General features: G+C 38.0%; 1 protein-coding gene and 1 pseudogene across 1 annotated transcript; one reads left to right on the top strand and one right to left on the bottom strand.

Annotated features, from left to right (window-relative positions):
* Positions 1-176: 176 nt before the first annotated feature.
* On the bottom strand, positions 177-4,533 carry LOC105056823 (sugar transport protein MST1). Its single transcript, XM_010939151.4, has 4 exons — positions 4,282-4,533; positions 3,666-3,985; positions 908-1,540; positions 177-836 (listed from the first exon to the last, which is right to left on the bottom strand). Exons 1-4 carry the CDS (start codon positions 4,412-4,414, stop codon positions 387-389), a joined length of 1,536 nt encoding a protein of 511 aa, XP_010937453.1. The 5' UTR covers positions 4,415-4,533; the 3' UTR covers positions 177-386.
* Positions 4,534-19,249: 14,716 nt separating this feature from the next.
* LOC105056824 (U3 small nucleolar RNA-associated protein 18 homolog) lies at positions 19,250-21,471 on the top strand (annotated as a pseudogene).
* Positions 21,472-21,967: the final 496 nt, after the last annotated feature.

A 21,967-nucleotide genomic window follows, 5' to 3' on the forward strand; every position in this document is an offset into this window, starting at 1 on the left:
ACGCTGTTAATTTTGCTGGGTGTTGGTCCGGTTGATGCTTGCACAATCGAGTCATGGTTCTGCATTCCTCGCTGCAATAGCCGTTCACGTTGTAAGCTTTTAAATTGCTTCCCTTCCTAGGTTTGAGTTGATAGGGTTTGGTTGGACGCTGGTTAAAAAAGTTATGGTAGACCTAATTGGAGAGACAATCACACTCAATCTGTAAATGGTATTCGAACTCTGAGAGACGGGGTGCTAGCAACGTTTTCAATGTCTGTATCTGCGACGGATACAAATTAAGAGAAAATAAAAAAAAGGACTTTTCTGAGAACATCTAAACCCGTTGATGACTCGAGTTATACAGCATGACCGACTCTGGCTGCTCCTAGTAACATCCCCATCGTAGTTCAAGCACGCTGGTCTGCATGCTTCTCGTCCTCCCCATATTTCAGGAACCGGCTCCAGTACCAGTGGCTCTCCCACACCGAACGCATCAATTCGAGAGGGACCCCTCGGGTCTCAGGGAGGAACACGGCGATAAATGCCGTCATGACTGCGTCCCAGGCGGCGAAGTAAGCGAAGGTGCCGTGCTTGAAGCGGCAGAGCATGGCGAGGAAGGTCTGCGTCTGGACGAAGGTAAGGCCGAGGTTGATGGCCACGCTGATGCTCTGCCCAGCCGACCGGATCTCCACCGGAAAGATCTCGCTCGGAATGATCCAGAGTAGAGGCCCCCATGACCACCCAAACCCCGCCGAGAAGGCGCACATCAGCACCAGCACGGCCAACGCGTAGCCCCTGGCCAAGGTGGCGTTGCCTTCCTGCCCCGTTTTGGCTCCAAGAATCCAGGACACAGCCACCTAAACAAACGAGGCGTCACAGGTTAAGTTTTTCCCGGCGATCGCAGTGAATACGGCACCGGATCACGTACCTGACAAAGAATCATCTGGACCCCACCAACCATGAAGAGGAACTTGCGTCCGAAACGGTCCACCGCAAGCGTCGACACCAGGATGGACCCCACGTTGACCGCCCCGAGGATGACCGCCCCCAGGAGGGCCGCGTTGCTGCCGAACCCCACCGTCCGGAACAGCACGGGCGAGAAGAAGGCTATCACGATGATCCCCGTCAGCTGCTGAAACGTCGGTATCGCCACCGCCATCACCAGATGCGGCCGGTACTCCCTCCTCAGGATCCTCCGGAAGGCCCCCTCCTCGCTCTTCATGGAGTCCTCGACGTTCCGGACGATGTCCTTGAGCTCGGCCTCGACGTCGGCCGACGGGCCGCGGACGCGGCGGAGCGCGGCGCGGGCGCGGTCGAGTTTGCCGCGCTGGACGAGGCTGCTGGGTGTGTCGGGAATGAGGAGGGCGCCGAGGAAAATGGCGGAGGCCGGGACGGCGGCGAGGCCGAGGGAGAGGCGCCAGCCCCAGCGGGGGATGCGGACCGTGCCGTAGTTGGTGAAGTTGGCGGCCACCACGCCGATGGCGATGAAGAACTGGAAGCCGGTGGTGAAGACCCCCCGCCACCTTGGTGGGGCCACCTCCGCTAGGTACACCGGAGCGGCCTGGCATGGATGGCAAAATAATTAAAGAACATGGGAATGAGTGACATCTCGCCAAGAATTACCACATTTTGCAAAAATAATCCATTTTTCTTTTCATCAAAAAAAGACAAAAACAACAAAAAAAAAAACAACAAAAACAACATTAAAAAAAAAAAAAAGTTGTATGATGCGCTACCTTTATCTAACATTTACGTCCTACCAGTAAAGCGCATAGGTGGAGGATGTAGTGGAGCGACCATGTTAGAGTGTGAGCACACATCTTTTCTTTTTTTCTTTTTTGATTTGATGGAAGGCGAATTATTGTATACATAAATGTCAAACTGAAACTGTGAAAAAGGTTGTGTCTTCAAAGTGTCAACATAAGTAGTTAGGCAGATTGAATGCTTTATGTAATGATGTGGTATAATATTCATATATGCTACCTTCTAGAAGTTTTAGGACGGGGTTGGACCACCGGACAATCTTTGTTGATTTAGAGGTTAGGCCGAACGAGTTGCGTAGTAGTTATCCGAGTCATGTATAGCTCTATGCTACATGGATGTGGGGCCTTAATTATTGTCTTGTAGCTTAATGTAATGTCTAACACTGCAGAGCCACTATTAGATTAGGGAAGAAAAAAGGATCCAATAATATACTTTGCCAGTATATTTTGTGTAGCCAAAATTTAAAAGTTTTATTCTCGAAAAAAAAAAAAAAACATTAATGGAGGATCAGACATCACCTCTAGGATTAATGGATCACGTAAATTGTAGACCGTTGAACTGATAGATAATGCCTTATTGTTAAATGTAGATCTAAGAAAACACCAAACCAGATACTGATAATCTTAGTCAGAAGAGAGAGCAAAAAATAACGAAAGCCAAATAGCAAGAAGTGATTTCTACACGTTTTAGATTTGACAGAGTCGTCGACGTAGACTTCTCCGTAGAAAAAAACAAGCAGTAGTATATACGACAACAACGCTTGTTACCCCTCGTGATCTCCACTGCGGTGTCAGTCTATGTTGGATGATGGTTTTTTTTTTAATGTTTTTATATTCTTTTTTAAAGAAAATTTTCTTCATGTCTTATCTTTGCTGACATCATAATCCAGCAGATGGCATTTCACTCTTGGGCAGATAAGCTGCCCAATCTATCAAATCCACATCAATAACTCTGAATGTGAGTTGCCACATGTATTTAAAGCAGTACTTTCGCTACTGACCAATAAGAAAATGAATGCATCCAAGGTTGCATAGTATATGAAATTATGCAGACATGGTGTGCTATTCATACGCAAGTTGAAGGTGCATGAGATCAAGGCTGTTTTTGTGACATGATGATGGCTTACATGCCAGAAGCATGAAACATATCCGTGCCAAGCTAGCAGCCAACTGCTTATTTTTCCTGCTGAAGTCTAATTAGCTACATGCGCTCATGTTAGCATAGATCATCTTCATACTTGTTTAATTTTACAAATACTAGCTCCTTGTTATGAGCTGCGCATATGATATAAATATAATTCAGACATTAAATTTCATGTTTTGTTCCTGCAAAATATAGTTGAACTCAGCTAATTACCATATATAAGCTTAGATTTTACCAAAGTCAGACAGCTGATACACCTATGACAAATATCATATACTACCTGCTTAACTCAAGCCTGACACATTGGAAAACTTATCCATAGTAAAGAAAGAGGAAGTGCAGACACTTAATCTAAACTAAAAAGTAATGGAAAACTTCAGAATCTAATGCTTCACTTGATGACCAACATCAGTGCATGGAAACCGTCTCCCTCCCATTTTAGGTGAACTGCCCTTCTCTTCTCTGTCACGCATTGCATATGCCCTCTACTTGTTGACTAGTTTCCTCTACTATTTGAAGAACCACAGGTCAAGGACCTAGCACATCAACAACACTCCTACGCTACCCGAATTATTTTTATTTTTATTTTTTTCCCACTCTTAGTTTCCTCCCCAGTGCGACAAAATAGAGTCACATTAGTCAGTGCACATGATGGAAAGTTGAAATTTTCTTTGTTTGTTGAACCAACGTGGTGACTTCCCAGTGATAATTTTTAAGGGTAAATGCCTTCAACGGCAAACCATCTCAGAAAAATGGAGTTAGTTGGAGCGGCCACTGACCTGATTGGTGAAGCCGATGCCAAACCCGAGCAACATGCGGCCCAGGATGAGCATCGCGATGTTGACGGCCGCCGCGTTGATGGCCGCTCCAAGGAAGAAGGTGAGCCCGCCCAGCAGCATGACGGCCTGCCGTCCCACCGCCTTGGTGAGGCGGCCGGCCACCAGCGACGCAACCAGCCCCGCGATGTACAAAGACGAAGTGAACGCAGTGAGAACCTGGCTGTCATAGAGGCAGAACTCGTCCTGCTTCGCCTCACCCATCCTCCTCCAAACCTTCGGAAAGAACGGTTTAAGGAATGACTCCATCGTCGTCACGCCACCTTCAAAATATATATTGTACCAAAAATTTCTCCATCAATATCTTGTTCCAAGGGAGATTAATTAATAAAAGAGCAAGCACACACTTTGTGTTGATAAGGTTTGCTTGACAAGTGTTCTGTCCTTTCAGTAGTAAGAGCTAGCAATTGGCCATTAGATGGAGGAAGGACATAGAGCTGAATTCCAGCCAAAAATTTTCAAGTATTTTGGCCAATTGAGAAGATATAAGCTACCACAAACACAAGCACTGAAGTGAAAGCAAAGAAGAAGTTTTGATCAAGGAGGCAAAGCCACCCACCTGAAATTCCGATGTCGTACCCGAAAATTAGACCGCCAGATGCTGCCATCAAGCAGGTGATGATCACGGATGCCGTTACCCTCCCGCCGTAATCCGTGGCAGGGCCATCCACCACAAATCCTCCTCCAGCCATACTTCTCCCTGCGACTGCGAAGAATAAGCTCAGAAGCTCAAAACTGGAGACTAAATCAGCGACTTTGCCTTGCAGCGCCTTCAACCTTTATGTGACCGTTCTGTTCTCTTAGCTTTTATTTTGACTGCAGGCATTCCAGCCTTTATTTTTATGGTAGGAAAACCACCAGTCCCATCAAGTTGGAGCCTAGAGGTAATAAAATATTCAGTTATGGCTGAGGGGTGCGCATAAAATAATTTGGATATTTTTAAGCAGAGGATCTAGTGCGATACACCTAGAGAGAATCCAAAAATCAGAGTTGAATTGAAGACTGGTGGTTCTGATGGCAGTTGGCAAGCAGGAAGCAGCGGACTCGCTGCTACCATTCTCAACTCTCAGTCTACAGTTCCCTATATTGGCGAGAGCGGGCATCAGACATAAAGAAAACTAAATTACAAAATTTCTTTTTTTTTTAAAAAAAAATTCTTATTACACTTACCTCTAATAACTTATAAAATCTCTATTTATATTCAATTAAATTAATTATGTTAGTGAAATCCGTTCATCCCATACAAAAAATCAAAATTATTTTTAGATGAAAAGTGAAATGCATATACTTCCTTATATCTTTAGATGGCTGCATATCATTTGAGATTGTTTTGTTTATTTTTGAAATTTATTTTGGCATGACATCAGTCTCACTTGAGATTAATGGCTTGCCTGATATTCCAAGTTATGAGTTAAAATATTAAATAAAAATTTAATTTTCAAACTATTTAATGTCAATGTTATTTATTTTTAATCTTAAAAAAAATATAATTTAATGAGTGACTATTAGGTAGACCCATTCTACCATAAGTAAAATTAAAAAAAAATTCACACATCAATTGATTTTTTATTAATTATTTTATATGAATTATCATGGTTGATTGTGAGATGAAAAGAAGTGGATCAAAATTAATAAAAAAACTTTATCTACGTTAGACTCATTCTACCTATTGATTTCTCGTGGCATGGGGGTGTGGTCCCTTGGGTATCTTGCTTGGTAAGTGAAATGCCCTTCTTATTTTACATCAGCAGCATAACTAACGCTAAAAGATGATAAGACACTTCTAGATTAATAAAAAAGAACGTGTTCTGGAATATTGTGAATAACATGAGAACCACCATGGAACCTTAAAGAAATAAAATTTTCTTGTATGACCTCACAGCAGCGCAATAATTGGTGGTGCTCCCATTATTATCAAAAAGAAGAAAACAAAAAGGAAAAATTAATTGGACGGTGATTGCTGTGTTGTTTCTTTGCAAGGAGTCGACATGATGCATGTCCCAGTTTTCAACTGGTCCTTTTCCAAATCGTTTTACTAGGTTTTGTCACAAGAAGGTATAGTTTAAGTAAGCCTTTAACAAGAAAACCATTGAGTAAGGAGCTGAAAAAGAAAACCTACTATTTCCATTTGTTCTTCCAATCGGCATGTGTAACTTTAAAATAAAGATAGGAGTAATTAATCAATAATGCAGCTAACTTACTTTTGTTTCACTTGTAAATCTGTGGGAATATATGCTTGTCTATTACTTCTCTAGTGCTAGCTAGGCGGTATCAAGCCTTGACCGCAAGGATGTACGAAGCCACATATTATAAGAGAAAATGCTTTGGGATGCTTGTCATGAACAGATAAAAGGGTCTACTAGTGCTGACTTACCAGCTTATTTATTGCACTAAATTCCAAGCTAGAGTCACACTAGTAACCTTGTCCCATGTGACATTGAGCTCTTTGTACGCACAAACCAACTAGAACCCCGTAGGCTTGCTCCATATGACTCGTTTAAGTTGCATGATTTGACACCAAGAGCATGATTAGTAAGAAAATAAAAAAAAAAATCATAATCTTCATGTAATTTTAAATAAAGGTGTTGTAATCATTATAACAATTTTTGTAATGATTTTAGCCATCCCCATTGTGCTATTTAGATAAATAATATGAAAAAAATATTACACATGTTACTCTCCATTAATTCTTTTATTATAACGTATCATTATAATATAAATAATGATCATTATTTTCACTTATATTTTCTTTAAATAAAATAATTTTATTTTTCCTTCAAAATCCCTTAGAAATAATAAACAAAGGAAAGAATAGCACTGTTATTTTTCTGTAATTTATTTTGTATTATAACACTATTATTACAGCCATTAATGGTGAATAACCATTGTGATTGGGGGTCATTATAACAAGATAACATCTCGTATAGAACCTCAGATCCTTATATCTAGCTCACACAATTTTCCCGGAAACAGTGCTCAAACATTAACATTTTTATTAGAAAGATATTTGCCATTTTCTAGGAGGACAAATGATGGTACCATTTTGATCAGTATATGTAACCTTGTTGAAACTACTAATTCAAGATTAGGTATTCAAAGAAATTTTATTTGTAAGAACATAACCTAGGATTGATAAATAATATCCAATCTTTATAAATAGTTTATAATTAATAGAAAAGCATGTAAATTTAGTGGAACGTAAAAAAGAAATTATAAGGTATGATCAAAAGAACTCTGAGTTACAACCATCTCGAGCTTGACCTGGCCTCTCTGAGCGGTATGGTTTTTGATAAAAAAAAGTCCAAACATTGGTTTCCTAATGAATAAAAACCATGAAATGTTTCGTGCGAGTGTTGAAGAAGAGAGAATGATGAGGAATAATGGAGTGAAAAACAAAGGAAAAGAAAACAAAAACTTTTTGGTTGTTGGTTAGGAGAGAGTTAAAGGATTTAACAATATCTCTTGACAGTTAAGTAGGACGGTAATTGTTCTTAGCCAAAAAATATAGGCTGGTAATTAACAGTTATAGTCAATCTAGTGAGACAATTACAAGATATTTTTCTGTCTAACATCTTAGCAGAAATAAATACCTGATATAGATAAAGCAGTGTACTACAAATTTCTGCACAAAAATCCTTTTGAAATTTCCGTGCAAAAAGTCAATTGCATCTACACTGAATTATGAAGCACTATAGATTTTAGAAAGTTGCAAATTCTATAGAAGTCTGTGGCCACTTTAATGTATGATCATTTTTTTAATTTTTGTGAAATATGGTGGGAAAGACCATCATACATGTTATAAGATATGAAATGAGTATAAAAAAGAGAACAAGGAAAAGAACAGAAATGAAAGATATCTAAAAGGAAAAAGAAAATAAAAAAGCAATTGGAGAGCCTAATGAGGGCAAGAAGCCCACAATCCTAACCCATACAAACAACAGCCTAGCATAAAGATTAAGCCCAAATTAACCCAATGATCCCACGTAATCTTACATTCAAACAATCAAAATCGTTCGCGGTGCACAGGCAATATCGCAGAATGCTATGCAGCTCCTAATAAGTATCATCAAGAGATGGATCCAAAAAAAGAGAGAGGAAAGAAGCAAGGAGAAGGGGGGCAAAGGGACAAGAAGTACGTCTAATACAAGATCATTTTCTAAGTGCTTTAATCTCTCACTTTTATTAACAATGACGAGAGCATTTTTTTTATTGCTTTTCTTTTTTTTTTTTTTAACTTCTCAAGTCTAAGATTTAGTTTTGGTGCAGGAGCCCTTTTTTTTTGTTTCAAACTGACGAAAACAATATTCATCTCAAACTTCGGAGTATAGACCTCCCAAGTTTCGAACATGAAACCTCCTCTGAAAATACATTTGTGAATCTAGATTAAACTTCGTGGGGACAAAAGTTGAAAAGGATATGCATTAGCTCCCAAAATCTAAACATAATAATTGATAGCGGCACTGGAAGCCAAAAAAAAAAAAAAAAAAAGGAAAATAGCAAACAAAATATTTTAAATGCGAATTATGACCGTGAGCTTTGAAATGGAAATACAAATGAAGATTCCAATAAAGTTCATGAAGGAAACAATCGTAACAAACAAGTGATTATAGAAGGAATTGTAGAGCTGTACCGCTGTGAAATATGAGAACCAAATAGAAATGATCTTAGAAACTGGATCACAGCGAAGAGGATCCCCGATGACGAAATAAAAGGAAGAGGAAGGAGCCAAACTCACCAACGGGTTCAACTTTTCAGGAGTACGTCGACGCTTCCGGTGGCCGGCTCTACCTCAGTTTTCTTCTCAGTTTTTTTCACCTCCTGGGCTTAAATTTCTCACATCTCCAACAAGCAAATTATGTTGCCAGCTGGCTGCAATAAAGCCCGCATCTTCCCTTTTATGTATATTGTTAAAAAATGGAAGCTCGCCCACGATACTAACTAGCCGAACCTTTTTGGTTTGATACGGCTGGCCTCACCCCAATTTTTGACTAGATTTTTATTTCTTAAAAAGAAAGAGAAATGAAGTGAATTCTAACATAATCTTATTATATATATATACACATACACTCTATTTACAAGCTCTCCATTCTTTATTATGGCCTGAAAATGGGGAAGGCTCACTTTCCTCCCCCATTTCTATTCCCTTTTCGGCCACGGTTTGCCATCTTCGGAGGCCAACGAGGATGAGTACGGAAGCTGCAAACATCTTACAAATTGGTCCGGATACATTCAAATCCAGCCAAAATTATTTTCAAACATGTTTGTATCCTTCCATTTTTGCTCGACTAACAAAGAAAGGAATCCTCCTCCCTCTCCATCAATCCCCCTCCCTCCCTCTCTAACCTTTGCCCTCCAACCACTTGATCTTCACCCAATCTCAGTTGATCGAATGACCGACCATATTATTCCTCTGATCAGAATCATCTTTGATCCTGCTTGGTTCATAGATCTCCACATGATCTTACTTAAAAACAGCCATTTACTAACAATAAAAGATCTGACCTTGATAGGTCGAACAATTAGTGGTCTGGATCATGATGTTGTCCCCTCAAGTACTGTTTGGTAGGGGATGATATTTCGCATCACCCCAGTGATGTGAGTTAGATGATGCGATCATCTTGTTTGGTATTGCAAAATTCCATCCAGTAATAAATTCGGTGATAGTATCACTGCACAAGTGATGCTATTACCACATATACCCCAAATAATAGCACATCGTCGGGTGCTGGTAATATGTTGAAATTATTTTGAGATAAAAATATCCCTCGTCAGTAAATTGAGAAGAAAATAAAAATTTTCCTCGTCTTTTTTTATATATGCCGATCTATTAGATGTGTTTTTTATTTTTATTGGCAGGTCTAGTTCAATAATATGGATACCTTTTATTTATTTATTAGATACCTATTTTATTTTTATAGGTAGATATGGTTAATTGGCATGGATTGATCATGCTAAATTCTTCATATTTTTTTTTTAATTTATTTTGATGGGCTAAATCATTTCTAATAGGCAGTCTGGATATTGATGATCAAAATTGACTGAGCCTAGTCAAGCCTGATTATATATAATATTATCGTAATATCATTTTAATAGGTTCATCAAAATAAATATCTATAATAATAAATAAATAAATAATATTATTATTACTACTGTTACATATTTTTGTGAAGAATTCTAAATGAAGAATATTTAATCAAGTTATAGAGTAATTATTATGTACTAATATATAAAATTATTTATGATATTTTATACATTATCACTATCATTATTTGGTGATATCTAAATATAGTAAAGTTTTACTTTCAGTGATATTTTACTGATATACCAAATATGGTGATTACATATCACCTCAATATTTGCACATTATCCTAGTATTCATATTACTTCAGTGATCACAACTTTTTAGTGATTACATTACTGGTGATATACCAAACAGCACCTTAGATTGGATACTTACTCCTAATTTTGCTGATCGCTGCTTAGATTTGATAAATTTGGGATGCCAGGCAATCACACGGTTGATCTTATACCTTTTCTCCCTTTCGGGGTTCATTTATTATCTACTTTTGTGATCTCCATTTTGTACGGGTGCAGTCATTTATGCAGGGAACCATCTATGGGTTTATATAATTAAAACTCTTGATTAAATGCACTAAGCTTAGGTTCAGGTGAAATAGCATTGAGGTTAAATAATTAATATATAATAATATTATAGCAATGTTGATTTCGATTAAAATTATTTTGAATAAAGATTAAAATATTTTGTTCTAAGAAAGAATGAAAATAAAATGGTCAAAAAAATATTTGAGTACACTTTTTATGAGAGAAAATTCTTTGGCAATAATGATTGATATAGATTTGACTCAAAAAAAGGGAGAGATGGAAATATGGGTCACTTTAATTAGGAGAAAAAGGAGGAAGAATGAACAATCTATTACTGAAGGATGAAATTGTTAAAGAATATCATAAAGAACCATTTCTATACTTGATATTCCTGAGGATCTTCTAGTTGAAGCAGATTAGTTCTTTTATTGCTTGATATTTGAGCAAATTTTTATTTTAAAAAATATTTTAAGAGGAAGACAAAAGATAGATACATGGGATGCTGCAAATAGAAATATTTTTTCTCTATTAGAGAAATTGATTTTATTATGAGATCATAAAGCCTATTTTGTAGAATTTTAATAATTTGTGAACTAAGTTAGATTTTATGTTAATTTCTTTTAAAGTCTAAGTTTAGTTTCTAAGTAGATCATGAATCTTTTATAATCATTTTGAAAATAATTTATAAAATCTAATTTTGAATAGAGGAATTTATTTGGAGAAGATTATATCAGTTTAACATAAGAGTAAGAAAAATTTTAAAGACTGCTAGAAATATTAGAAAGCTTTTTTAAAAAATAGAGAGAGAGAGAGAGAGAGAGGGAATATTCAAGTTGAATATGCTCAAAATGAATTGATTTGGGGTCATTTAACTTATTGGAGCATAAAGTTTTAATTTTCATGAAGGAGATGTCGAATTCATCTCATATTAAAGCAAACCAAAGTTAGTTAACTAAGCTCAGATAGAATTTGAAATATGACAACTTGTTCATAGATTAGAGATTTCACCACTTGAGGCCAAATAGCTTGGCACATGGCAAAAGGTCAGAGTGGGAAGGTTGGATCTCAGCCATTTGTTGCCTTATAAATAGAAAAAGAATTTGTCATTAGAGAGTGGACCAAACTTAACTATTTAAGCTTGCTAGTTCATCACCAACCTTCTGCCCCCATGATACCTCTCCAATGGACTAGTTGCCATAGAGGTTGGAGGTGTTGCAACCTCCCTTGACGACATTATCAAGAAGATGGCGAAGGTTGAGGGAGAACTCACCTCTCTGAAATCAGTTGGTCACAAAAAAGGCAATCATGATTGGTCGAAGAGTGGTAGAGATGGAAGCGGAGCTCAGGATGGCCTAGTTTCATTGAGGAGATGCAGACTAGAGGGTGTTTGTTTGTTGAAAGAACTACAGGCGGCCCATTGATGAGTTGCTGAGGTCGAGAGGAGGGCTGCATGCACGATGAAGTGCGACTCCTTGATTAAGTTAGAGAGGGAGATACTTGACTCTCTAGAGGCCCAGTGGAGATCTCTCCTATAAACTCTTTGGGTCTTCCAAGGAGAGAGCTTAAGATGGAGGGTGGACTCCTTTTATATATTGTATTCCATAAGTGACCAAACCATCCTCAAGCTGCTTGTTGTCGGGGGACTGAACTGAGGTACAATGTTTATCAGCTGCACTAGCAATCTCGTATGGACTAGGCTTTTTTATTTTCCTGCATATAACTATACTTAGATATCGAGCTCACACCTTATGATTAGAATTGATTAATAGAAAGCTTATCTTCTATACGTTGTGCCCTAATGTATCATTTTTGTCTAGATCAATTGCTAAGGCTTTTAGCCACGATGGCCCATTATGCTCAAGTCATGATATCTGTGTATTGATCGCTGAGTCTTTTTGGCACGATGGTCGGTAGTACTTGGGCTGTCTAACCTGTATAGGTTGGCTCACGGAGGCTTTTTGGCACAATGGTTGAGGCTTTTTGGTGCAATGTCTAGGGTGCTTAGGCTATCTTCACGTATATAGGTTGGTTGTTGAGGCTTTTTGGTGCAGTGGCCTGGATGCTCGAGCCATCTTCACATGTATAGGTTGGCTCATTAAGGTTTTTTAGCACGAGGTCCTATGTCTTGCAGCCATTGACAGGCTCATCTGGTCAATGCTAGGGAATGCTCATTGGTAGTTGTTGCAAGACATGTCCAACTCTTGGCTAGCTCATGAGCCAGGTTTTTTGAAACACTTAAAGAGAAATTCTTGCAAAAAGAAGAGAATTTCACTAAGACGGTGGATTGTGGCATCGTTCAACTCTTTCAAGGTGATACATGTCTACAAGAAAGTTAATGTCGCTGTTGATTGGATAGCCACATAAGTAGTTACTCACATTTGAGTCACCCTTGGAATTCTTCCTTTGTTGCCCGTCCTCAACTTGTTGATCTTCTGTACTCTGACTCACATGGATATAAAAGTTGAGTTAAAGTTTTAATATGAGGGGAGTGGATAAAGAGGTTTTTGTTTTCATATAGACAGAGTGATTGTACCAAGTTATTTTAAAAAATTGAGAAGAGAAGAGCCTTGTTTACACGTTAATTGTTGATAGATTTTTTAATTAACAGTGCAAAAGAGCAATTCTTGGAGGATTTTACAACTTATCTAAATATAATATCAAGTAAAATAAGTAAATTTTTTTAATGATTTTATTACTATATCTTTATCAAGTCATAATATTTAGATAACGTTGTAACCATTTCTTTATTCAAAGAAAAAAGAAGCAGATCAAATTATCCTCTTTCTGAAATGAATCTTGCTTGCTACAAGATATATTAAGATTATTCAAAATCTTCTAATGAGATTTTTTTTTTCAAATTTCCTAGTAGCAAGAAAATATTTTGTTTGGTCTTAGGTATATATTTATCATAGGATTATAAAATTTGGTAGTGACATGATTTTAAGAGTTTCCATATGTTTATATTCTTGTAGAATAGTTGTACAATAATTCATCACAAAAAACATGTGAAGATATTATAATATCTTCAATTTATTATATATATATATATATATATTATTCATATATTAGATATCATCACCTTTCAATTTATAAAATTTCTTCATGGGTGGCATAGCTAAACTTCGTTAAACATCTATTTTTTTTGGATAATATGAGAGATGTCAATGTGCTGCTCAAGTGCAACTTGACTTGGTTACAATCAAACCTAAATAAATTGAATAGTTTTTTGAGTCAAACTCGAATAATGAGGTGCTTAACTTGAAGGCTCATGAGCCTAACAAAAAATATATCTATCTATAATATTTTATTTTGTTTATAAAATATATTATTATTTTAATATTTAAAATATAATAATTATATATGTCTAACCTATCTAATTCTAACCATCTAAGTAATGATCGAGCGAATTTTTTCAAATATCCAATTTGTCCCAAATGATGTGTTTAGCAATATCCTATATAGGATTTGGAAAGATTTTGAGATTTAAAGTTAGAATTTGTCTTGATTTAAGATTTGCCTGCTATCCGAATCAAATTGTTACCAAAAACCACAGATATTCATATTCAGATTGATTGATAATCTACATGCTTTAAACTCTTATGTTTAGATACCCAACATGAAACCCTTAGGTGGCGTTTGGTGCATTACATAGGTAATGTTGCTATGGTAATGTGATTGCAGAGGGAATATGATTATCTGATAAAATTACAGAAAATCCTATATTACAGTGTTTGGTATGTGCAGCAATGTTGTTGTAAAATTATAGAGAATCCTATATTGCAGTATTTGGTATATAATTTAGATTATATAGAATATAAGTTAATTTTTTCAAAGTATTCCGATCTTTGCTTATTGATTATTATTTATTTTTTAGAGAAACAACTTAATTTTGAGACAAACCATTTTTCGTGACATCATCCATTATATTTTTTTTTCTATTTTTATCAACTGGGACTACCCATAATTTATTTTGATTTATTTTAGTGGAGGTATTTTGGTCCTGAAGTTATCTTATTGCAAGATTGCAGGATTGTCAGATTATATGTAATCATATAGCCACCTTCTCCTAGACAATCAAATTATCTCTTTTTGAGATAATGCTGTATTATATGTAATGTAGCATTATCTGTGAAAGTAACGAAACAAACAGTGTAATCTGATTATATGTTACAAAATTATATATAATTCTGTCAGAATTACATGCTACCAAACACCCTCTTAATCATTGTCTAAGCTTCTTTATTCGGCCGCTCCCAACCTCCATGCGATTGAGAGTCCTGAGGATGAAATAAATAGAGGAAAAATCGGGGGAAAGCAAAGAAAAAATCAAGGAAAACAAAGAAAAAAAAAGGGGGAAAAGTTGATGGGTAAGACTTTTTCCCACATTGATGGATCATTTTTTTTTGTTTTTGCTTCGACTTCTTTTCAGTTCATTCTCTTTTTCGAAGATCTGCAGAAGGAGAGCACCTAAGGGAGATCGGAGGGATTTCTTAGGTTCCAGTTTGGGTTTTTTTTTCTCAAACATGTGGGATTTTGTGCGAGTTGTGGCCGTGTGAGTTGGTCCTCTGAAGTTTTGAGAGCATTAATCTTGGTAGAAGCATGATACTTTGTGGGATTTGGGGGATTTTTGATGGAAAAGATTTTTCTTTGGCTACAAAATTCTCAATTTATAGAGTTTTGTTCTCGTGACAATATGATACCAAATCAATGGTGTGAGATTTGCACTAGGCTAAATTTCACCTTTCTGAACTGTCATGTGGATGCATTAGTGTAAGCACACATCTCCTTATCGGACTTGTCCCAAGGAAGTTGTGAAACCAAAATCTCTAAAGAATCCATAATAGTTGGTATGATTTCAATAAAACATTTGAAACACTGTGCCCGAAACCACAAAGAAATGAATGCAGCCTTAGGAAGTTAGGATGGCTCCCACCATAAATATCATGAATAAGGTCTTTCTGACGCTATTCAACTCCAAGGGCTAAATGTGTCATGGTAGCTTGCACCAGCCACCACAGAATGAGAGAGACAAAAACTCAAGGCTCATGGTTTAACTTGTTCTTTTCCTTGCTTTCTGAACATTAGCTCTGTGAGATAGGAGGTGGTCTAATTGTTTTGAAAGGTTGGGTAGGAGTCAAACTCGGAATGAGAGAGACAAATTTTTGATTGAGGTGGTTGTTGTTCTTTTAACTTGTAATTGGTTAAAAAGATAATTTCTTTGCTTCTTTTTGATGTATGTATCCGTCATTACATATGGGAATCAAAGAAAACAAAGCAATACTTCCATAAATTCCATGTTTTTAATGGTTAGTAGTAGTTATGAAGTTCAAAATCTGTTGTTGTGGCTTTAATAAATAAATTCTCATCATGAAATCAGCATGGCATGTTAGTAATTATTTTATTTATTTATTTATTTATTTTATTCTATATTTTAAGTTAGAATCTCATGAAATTGGAAAACAGTTTGATTTGAATACTTTATCATTGTTTTAGGTTTGGGTTGATCAGATGGGTTCGGATATCCGAATAATCTGATCCAAATAAAGGTTAATCAACTGGATTCAAGCACCTGATGGGTTCATCATTTTTTTAATAGATGGTTAGTAATCGGGTTTGGGACGGATTCAGATAGTAAGATTTTAAATAGGTTCGATACGGGTAGAATAAATTTTGCGGTTATCCTACCCATTGCCATTCACATAATATTTAGGCCTTTAGATTGCGTTTGGTACATCGCCAGGTAATCTTGGAAGGTAACATGAATTATTTTCAAGGTAGATTGCCACCATTAAATTGCTAGTAATATTGATTATTGTGTTTGATACATATAGATAACGTTGCAATAAAATTATTAAAAATTTTGATTGATATGTTTGGTATGACAATCAGATTATCGGTAACATGCAATCAAATTTTCAAAATATCTCTAATAATTTTGTTCAGATGCTCTTCTTTTTCTCTAGTGAGAAATGACGGAGTGGTGTGGATGTGGTAGTAGCACGGAGAAGTGGTGGGCCGAGGAGTGTGGAGAACCACGGATACTGAGGGAGTGGGGAGGGGGTGGGTGCATGTGGAGCCGTGGGGATGGTAGGGACGGGCGTGGAGGAGCCATGGGGGTTGTGGAGGTGATGAGGGACAAGGACAGAGGAGTCACGGGCAAGCAAAGGAAGATGAAGGAGCTGTGGGCCCGAGATACACGTGGAGGGAGGTGGGGGGAGGGGAGAGGATTGAGCAATGGATTTTATATGATTTTTTTGAAAAATAATTTTATCTAAAATTTTTATTATAATATTATCAAAGAAGTGAGAATTTAGATAGCCATTTCTTCCGAAAACAATCTAGATTATCTCTTATGAAGCAATCTGGATTGCTAAAATAATTTAAATTATCATTTAAAAAATATATTAAATATAATAATTCAGATTATCATATTAAATTTTTAACATCCTGGCTAGATTACCGACGACCAAACGCAGCCTTAGGTTTTTCTCGGATCTTTGCTCTCGGTAGCTTCCGACCTCCCTGTCCCAGTGGACACAGCCGCCTCGCTTGATGTCCCCTCCATTGGCTGCCTGAGGTCACAATGCCCCCTTTGCCGGCTGCCTAAGGCCGTTCACCATTGTCGAGACTTGAAAGCCCCCTCCCCTCACGTTCAGCCTGAACCATAGCATCACCTCTCCCCTCTACTTCTCGAGGCCACTGCTCACTGCCATCGAGAGCCTTTCGCTTACCTCCACTCTCAACTGCTAACTGCTCACTGCCGCTCACCGGTGTTGAGATCCCCTCCCTCCTTTGAGGCCCCCAAAGACTGCTGTTGAGAGCCCTCCTTTCACCTTCAGCCCTCACCGCAACACTGCCCCTCCCTTTTTTGAGGCTGCCGCTCATTGGCATCAAGAGCACCTCCCCTCCCCTCCTTGAGGCCACTGCTTCACCTCAGCCCATACTGTAGCATGCAGCCTCTGGCCCTCCCGATTTGCACAGAAAAGCATTTTCAGACCTTTTTCTTCGTTTTGATTGATCTGCATGCAGCCTCCAGATTTCATTAGAGATAATGGTTTCTTTTTCTCAAATCCAGTTAAGCGTAGTATGGAATAAAATAAGATGTTTGATATCGTCCATTTGCTTTCAGTAACCCCCAACACAATGCAAAATAAAATAAAACCCATTCAGGATCGGTTGTGTTCCTAACATACTATAGGATATCCCCTAATATCTTGTGAGCTCAACAATTAAGTAATAGGAGGAATGAACAAACTGTAAGCAAGGTGCAAGTTTTACTTCTTTTCAAAGGTTTAAAGCTGGAAACCCTAGTTGATTTGCCTTTTCTGATAAAATAGGTTGGTCTATTGATACTGAAATTATGAAAAGGAAATCACAAGCAAAGGAATGGCTGGGGAAGGAGATAATGGGGGAAGAAGGGTAGCGGAGTGGGATGAGTCCTTTGATCTGTGGATCCATGAATATATTAGGAGAATAAGAGAAAAGGAGAGGAGAAGGGATGCTACCTGAGTCGCAGAGTGAGGCACTGGAGGAGGAAGGAGGCGAGGGGGAGTAGGTGGCTCTAGTGAGGATAGCGGGCGAAGGGTGATTCCCAGTGGCAGAGATGCTTAGAAGAGCATAGTTAAGGTGCTTGGGCCTGTATTTATACTTATATACCAGTCAGTTCAGTTGATTTTCTTTAAAACTTAAAACTGAAAATAAGCAGACTTGTCCTTTTCAAACTGATGTCAGATTGAACAAAACTCTGACCCAAACTGAGCCAAAATAATCAGTTTGGATGGGTTACCTTGGATGATCTTGACCATCCCTTAGGTTTGTTTAACGGCAGCATATTGTTATAGTCTGGTTTCTACAGTCTTCTTTCATAAAATCAATCCTGTGCTTTAATTAACATGAGCAAAGTCAAACTCCAAACCTGACTCAACTCCAAAACTTTCATTATTTCTTATTTTCCTTCAAGTCTGCTAAAGCTTATTGTACGCTATCTTGCATAGTCTAATCTATATAATTTAATGTGATCATGTGTTCAAGGACTAGCTGATCTGTGAATTTCTATTAGCAGAAGCTACAAATGATAATGAGCATGTTGATGGAAAAGGACCATATGCTCCGGCTGTGAATTCACCAGTAATATCTCAACTCATACTTGTAAACACCAAAACTACTGATATTATCTCAGATCCATGAAAGGGGGCACCTACTGATATGGTTGTTGGAGGAATTCCATCATCCATATGTCGACATACAGATGATCAAAGAATTGTTGACTTGTTGATTACCGAACATATTGACTTGTTGATTACTGAACATATTGTTCTCTTTTGTGTTGTCTTTTGATGCATAACAGCAATTGCGTTATTTGCAATGTGCCATTTCTTGGCTTTTCAGATTGTACTTAAAATGTCATCAATTATACTTTATGTGCCATTTATACCCATGCATTTGTTATTTTTTCCCTGTGGTTTTGAATTTGAAGATATTTTTTTCATGTATGTTTTTTTTACCACTTGCAATCAAATCCCCAAATCTAACAATTATACTCTCATTTGACACCTAGTAGACTAGAAGCACATTCCGAACGGTAGCTTCAAACTAGAATAGATAGAAACCCATTTAGCCCATCCTATTTAGCCCAGCCCATTTGAGAGAAGCCCATTTAGCCTAGCCCTATTCAACTTGATAAACTGAATTTCTGGGGTCAGTTTGAACTGGCTGTTGCAGATGGTTGGTTCGGTTTTGGTTTTAGAAAACTGTTTTAAATTGGTTCAGTTTCAAGAATGACTTTAAACTGAGCTGACCCAAAATTGTGCACACTCTTATCCGTGAATCTCTTATATATGTAAGTTCGCGAAACCTTCGAATCCCTACTTCCCTTCATTTACTTAGTCTTCTTTGATTTAGTACCCTTGTTTTTTCCTCAAGAAATGTCTTGTGTCATTGAAAGTTGGTATTTGTCAATAATATCTGCATAAAGTCACCCACCTGTTTGGAAAAGAAAATGATTTGTGAGTAGAAAAATTGAGTTTTAACACTCTTCTCTTCTCTTATATTAATTTTTGGGCTGCAGTATTGCTTAGAACCTCTTATTTGGTGTGATTTTGTTCCATGAATCACAGTTCTTTTGTGAAGAAAAATGAGTTTGATTTCTCAAAATGTGGTCCCCAAGAAATAAGGAGAGAAGGTTAAAGGACAAGCTGCTGATGGGTCTCCAGTTGACAAGGAGACCCTGCTGGCTGATGAACATAAATTGAAAAGCTTGAAGAGGAAGAAGGGAGGCAGAGATTATGACTTGTTGGATGGAAAGAGAGAGCAAGAGAAGGAGATGAAGAAGCTGAAGAGCTTCTTGTTTGGTACCCTTTACTCCTCTGTGGAGTTTGGGAAGGAAGCTGGTGGAGTAGAGGAGGAGGAGTTGGCTTGCAATGTGCCTTTGTTCTACATGGATAAGTCCACCGGCAATGAAATGATGGTCTATGAAGAGGACTTTCATTCTCGAATTGAAGAAGAGCACGAGGAAGAGAGGAGGCTTAGGAAGGATATAGTGAAGCTGTGAAGGTCAATAGGTTGAGGAGGCTTAGGAAGGAGGCTGATGAGCATGTGATATCGGGTGCAGATTTTGTGGCTAGACTGCAGGCCCAGCATGCTAAGCTAAATCCTGGAACAGAATTGGCGTGGATTGACCGGAACTCTGCCCATGTTGGTGATTCTGATGATGAATCAGATGATGAAAGCGGTGTCACAGTTGCCCATGGATATGAGGATATGGAGGGTGGTGATATTCTCTGGAGCAGTGATGAGCTTGTTGTTAAAGGTAGAGATAAGCTGTTGCCAGGGTTGTTGGAGCACTCGAGACTAATGAATGCCAATTCAGAGGAGCCTTCCAATGGTCCTATCAATTCAGTTCAGTTTCATAGGAATGGCCAGTTGCTGCTGACTTCTGGACCGGACAGAAGGTTGAGGTTTTTCCAGGTTGATTGGAAAACACAACACCAAAATACAGAGCATATTCATCGAGGACGGCCCAATATGTAAGGCTTCGTTTTTGCCTGATGGGTCTGAGGTCATAATTTCGGGCAGAAGAAAGTTCTTTTACAGCTTTGATTTGGTGAAAGCAGCCATTAATAAGATAGGTCCATTGATGGGGAGGGAGGAGAAAAGTCTGGAAGTTTTTGAGGTTTCTTCTGATTCGAGCACCATTGCATTCATTGGTAATGAGGGTTATATTCTCTTGATGTCATCAAGAACAAAGGAACTGATTGGAACCATCAAGATGAATGGAAGCACTCGTTCTTTGGCTTTTGCTGATGGTGGGAAGCAGCTATTGAGCAGCGGTGGTGATGGGAAAATTTATCACTGGGATCTTAGGACAAGGAGGTGCATCCACAAGGCTGTCGACGAAGGCTGTATAATGGGTTCCGCCCTCTGTGTTTCACAAGACAGCTCTCTGTTTGCAGCAGGTTCAAGCAGTGGAATTGTGAATGTCTACAAAAGGGGAGAGTTTCTTGGGGGGAAGAGGAAGCCATTGAAGTCCATCCAAAATGGAACCACAATGGTTGATTTCATGAAGTTTAATCATGATGCACAGATTTTGGCTATTAGCTGAAGAATGAAGAAGAATGGTCTAAAATTAAAACATGTTCCATCTTTCACCACCTTCTCGAACTGCCCTCCTTCCAGATTTAGTTTGCATTACCCATGTGCTTTGGATTTCAGTCCTCATGGAGGTTTCATGGCCGTAGGAAATGCTGGTGGAAAGGTTCTGTTGTACAAATTGCATCATTATCAAAATGCATAAACCATTGCGGCATTGGTCAGCAACTGGGGATAGTGGTATCATACTTCTCTTTAACCTATTGAACTGGCAGTTTTTAATACCCTTCAGGCAAGAGTGCCGTTCATGGGTTTTGAGTTGGATCCGCTACTTCAAGGGTGGCAGCTTGTTGAGTTTCTTATTTTGAGAGAGAGTTTTGAAATCTTCATATGGAGGTGGAACTCAATGTTTTTCATAGGTTTGGATATACCTTTGTTCTTGTGAATCAGATTCATGCCAAGTGTTATCAATCAGTTTTGAGCATTTATCTAAGATATTGATACTTCAAATTCTTACAACTCATGCCCCTATTATTTGATTCAGTTAAGTTGTAATGAGTTTTTGGTGTTGTATTCTTATTTATCATTTTTATATTCATACTTTTGTCTGGATTTGTTATTTCCCTGCAATCATGTTCCGTTTGTGATGTGCCCCTTTCCAGCTTGAAAGTTGATTTATTGTTTAAGAATCAGCTTTGACATTGCTTTATGGCACTCATCGTTGTGTTTGATGGAGCTTGCTTGTTCTTTGTTTTAGGCTGAGAGGGATGCAGGAGGGAGGGAGGAGATCTCCAAAGACATAGGTTTTCACTTGCCGGAGGGAGGGAGGAGATCTCCAAAGACATGAGTTTTCACTTGTTTCAGCATACATGATGTGTCGTCAAGTAATTTATTTACTTTGTTAGGCTCCTCCTAGAGAAGTCACTGTTAAGTAGCTGCAGAACCCAGATTCTGTTTAGTGATTTCTTTTCCTTCTCTAGTTTCTAGCTTTTTTCTGCATCAAATCATAATCTTGGTGCTTGTTCGTGTCAGCTGGCATCTCTTTCAAGGCATTC

This window comes from Elaeis guineensis, chromosome 13, assembly GCF_000442705.2.
Source record: "Elaeis guineensis isolate ETL-2024a chromosome 13, EG11, whole genome shotgun sequence".
In the NCBI taxonomy this organism is placed as follows: Eukaryota; Viridiplantae; Streptophyta; class Magnoliopsida; order Arecales; family Arecaceae; genus Elaeis; species Elaeis guineensis.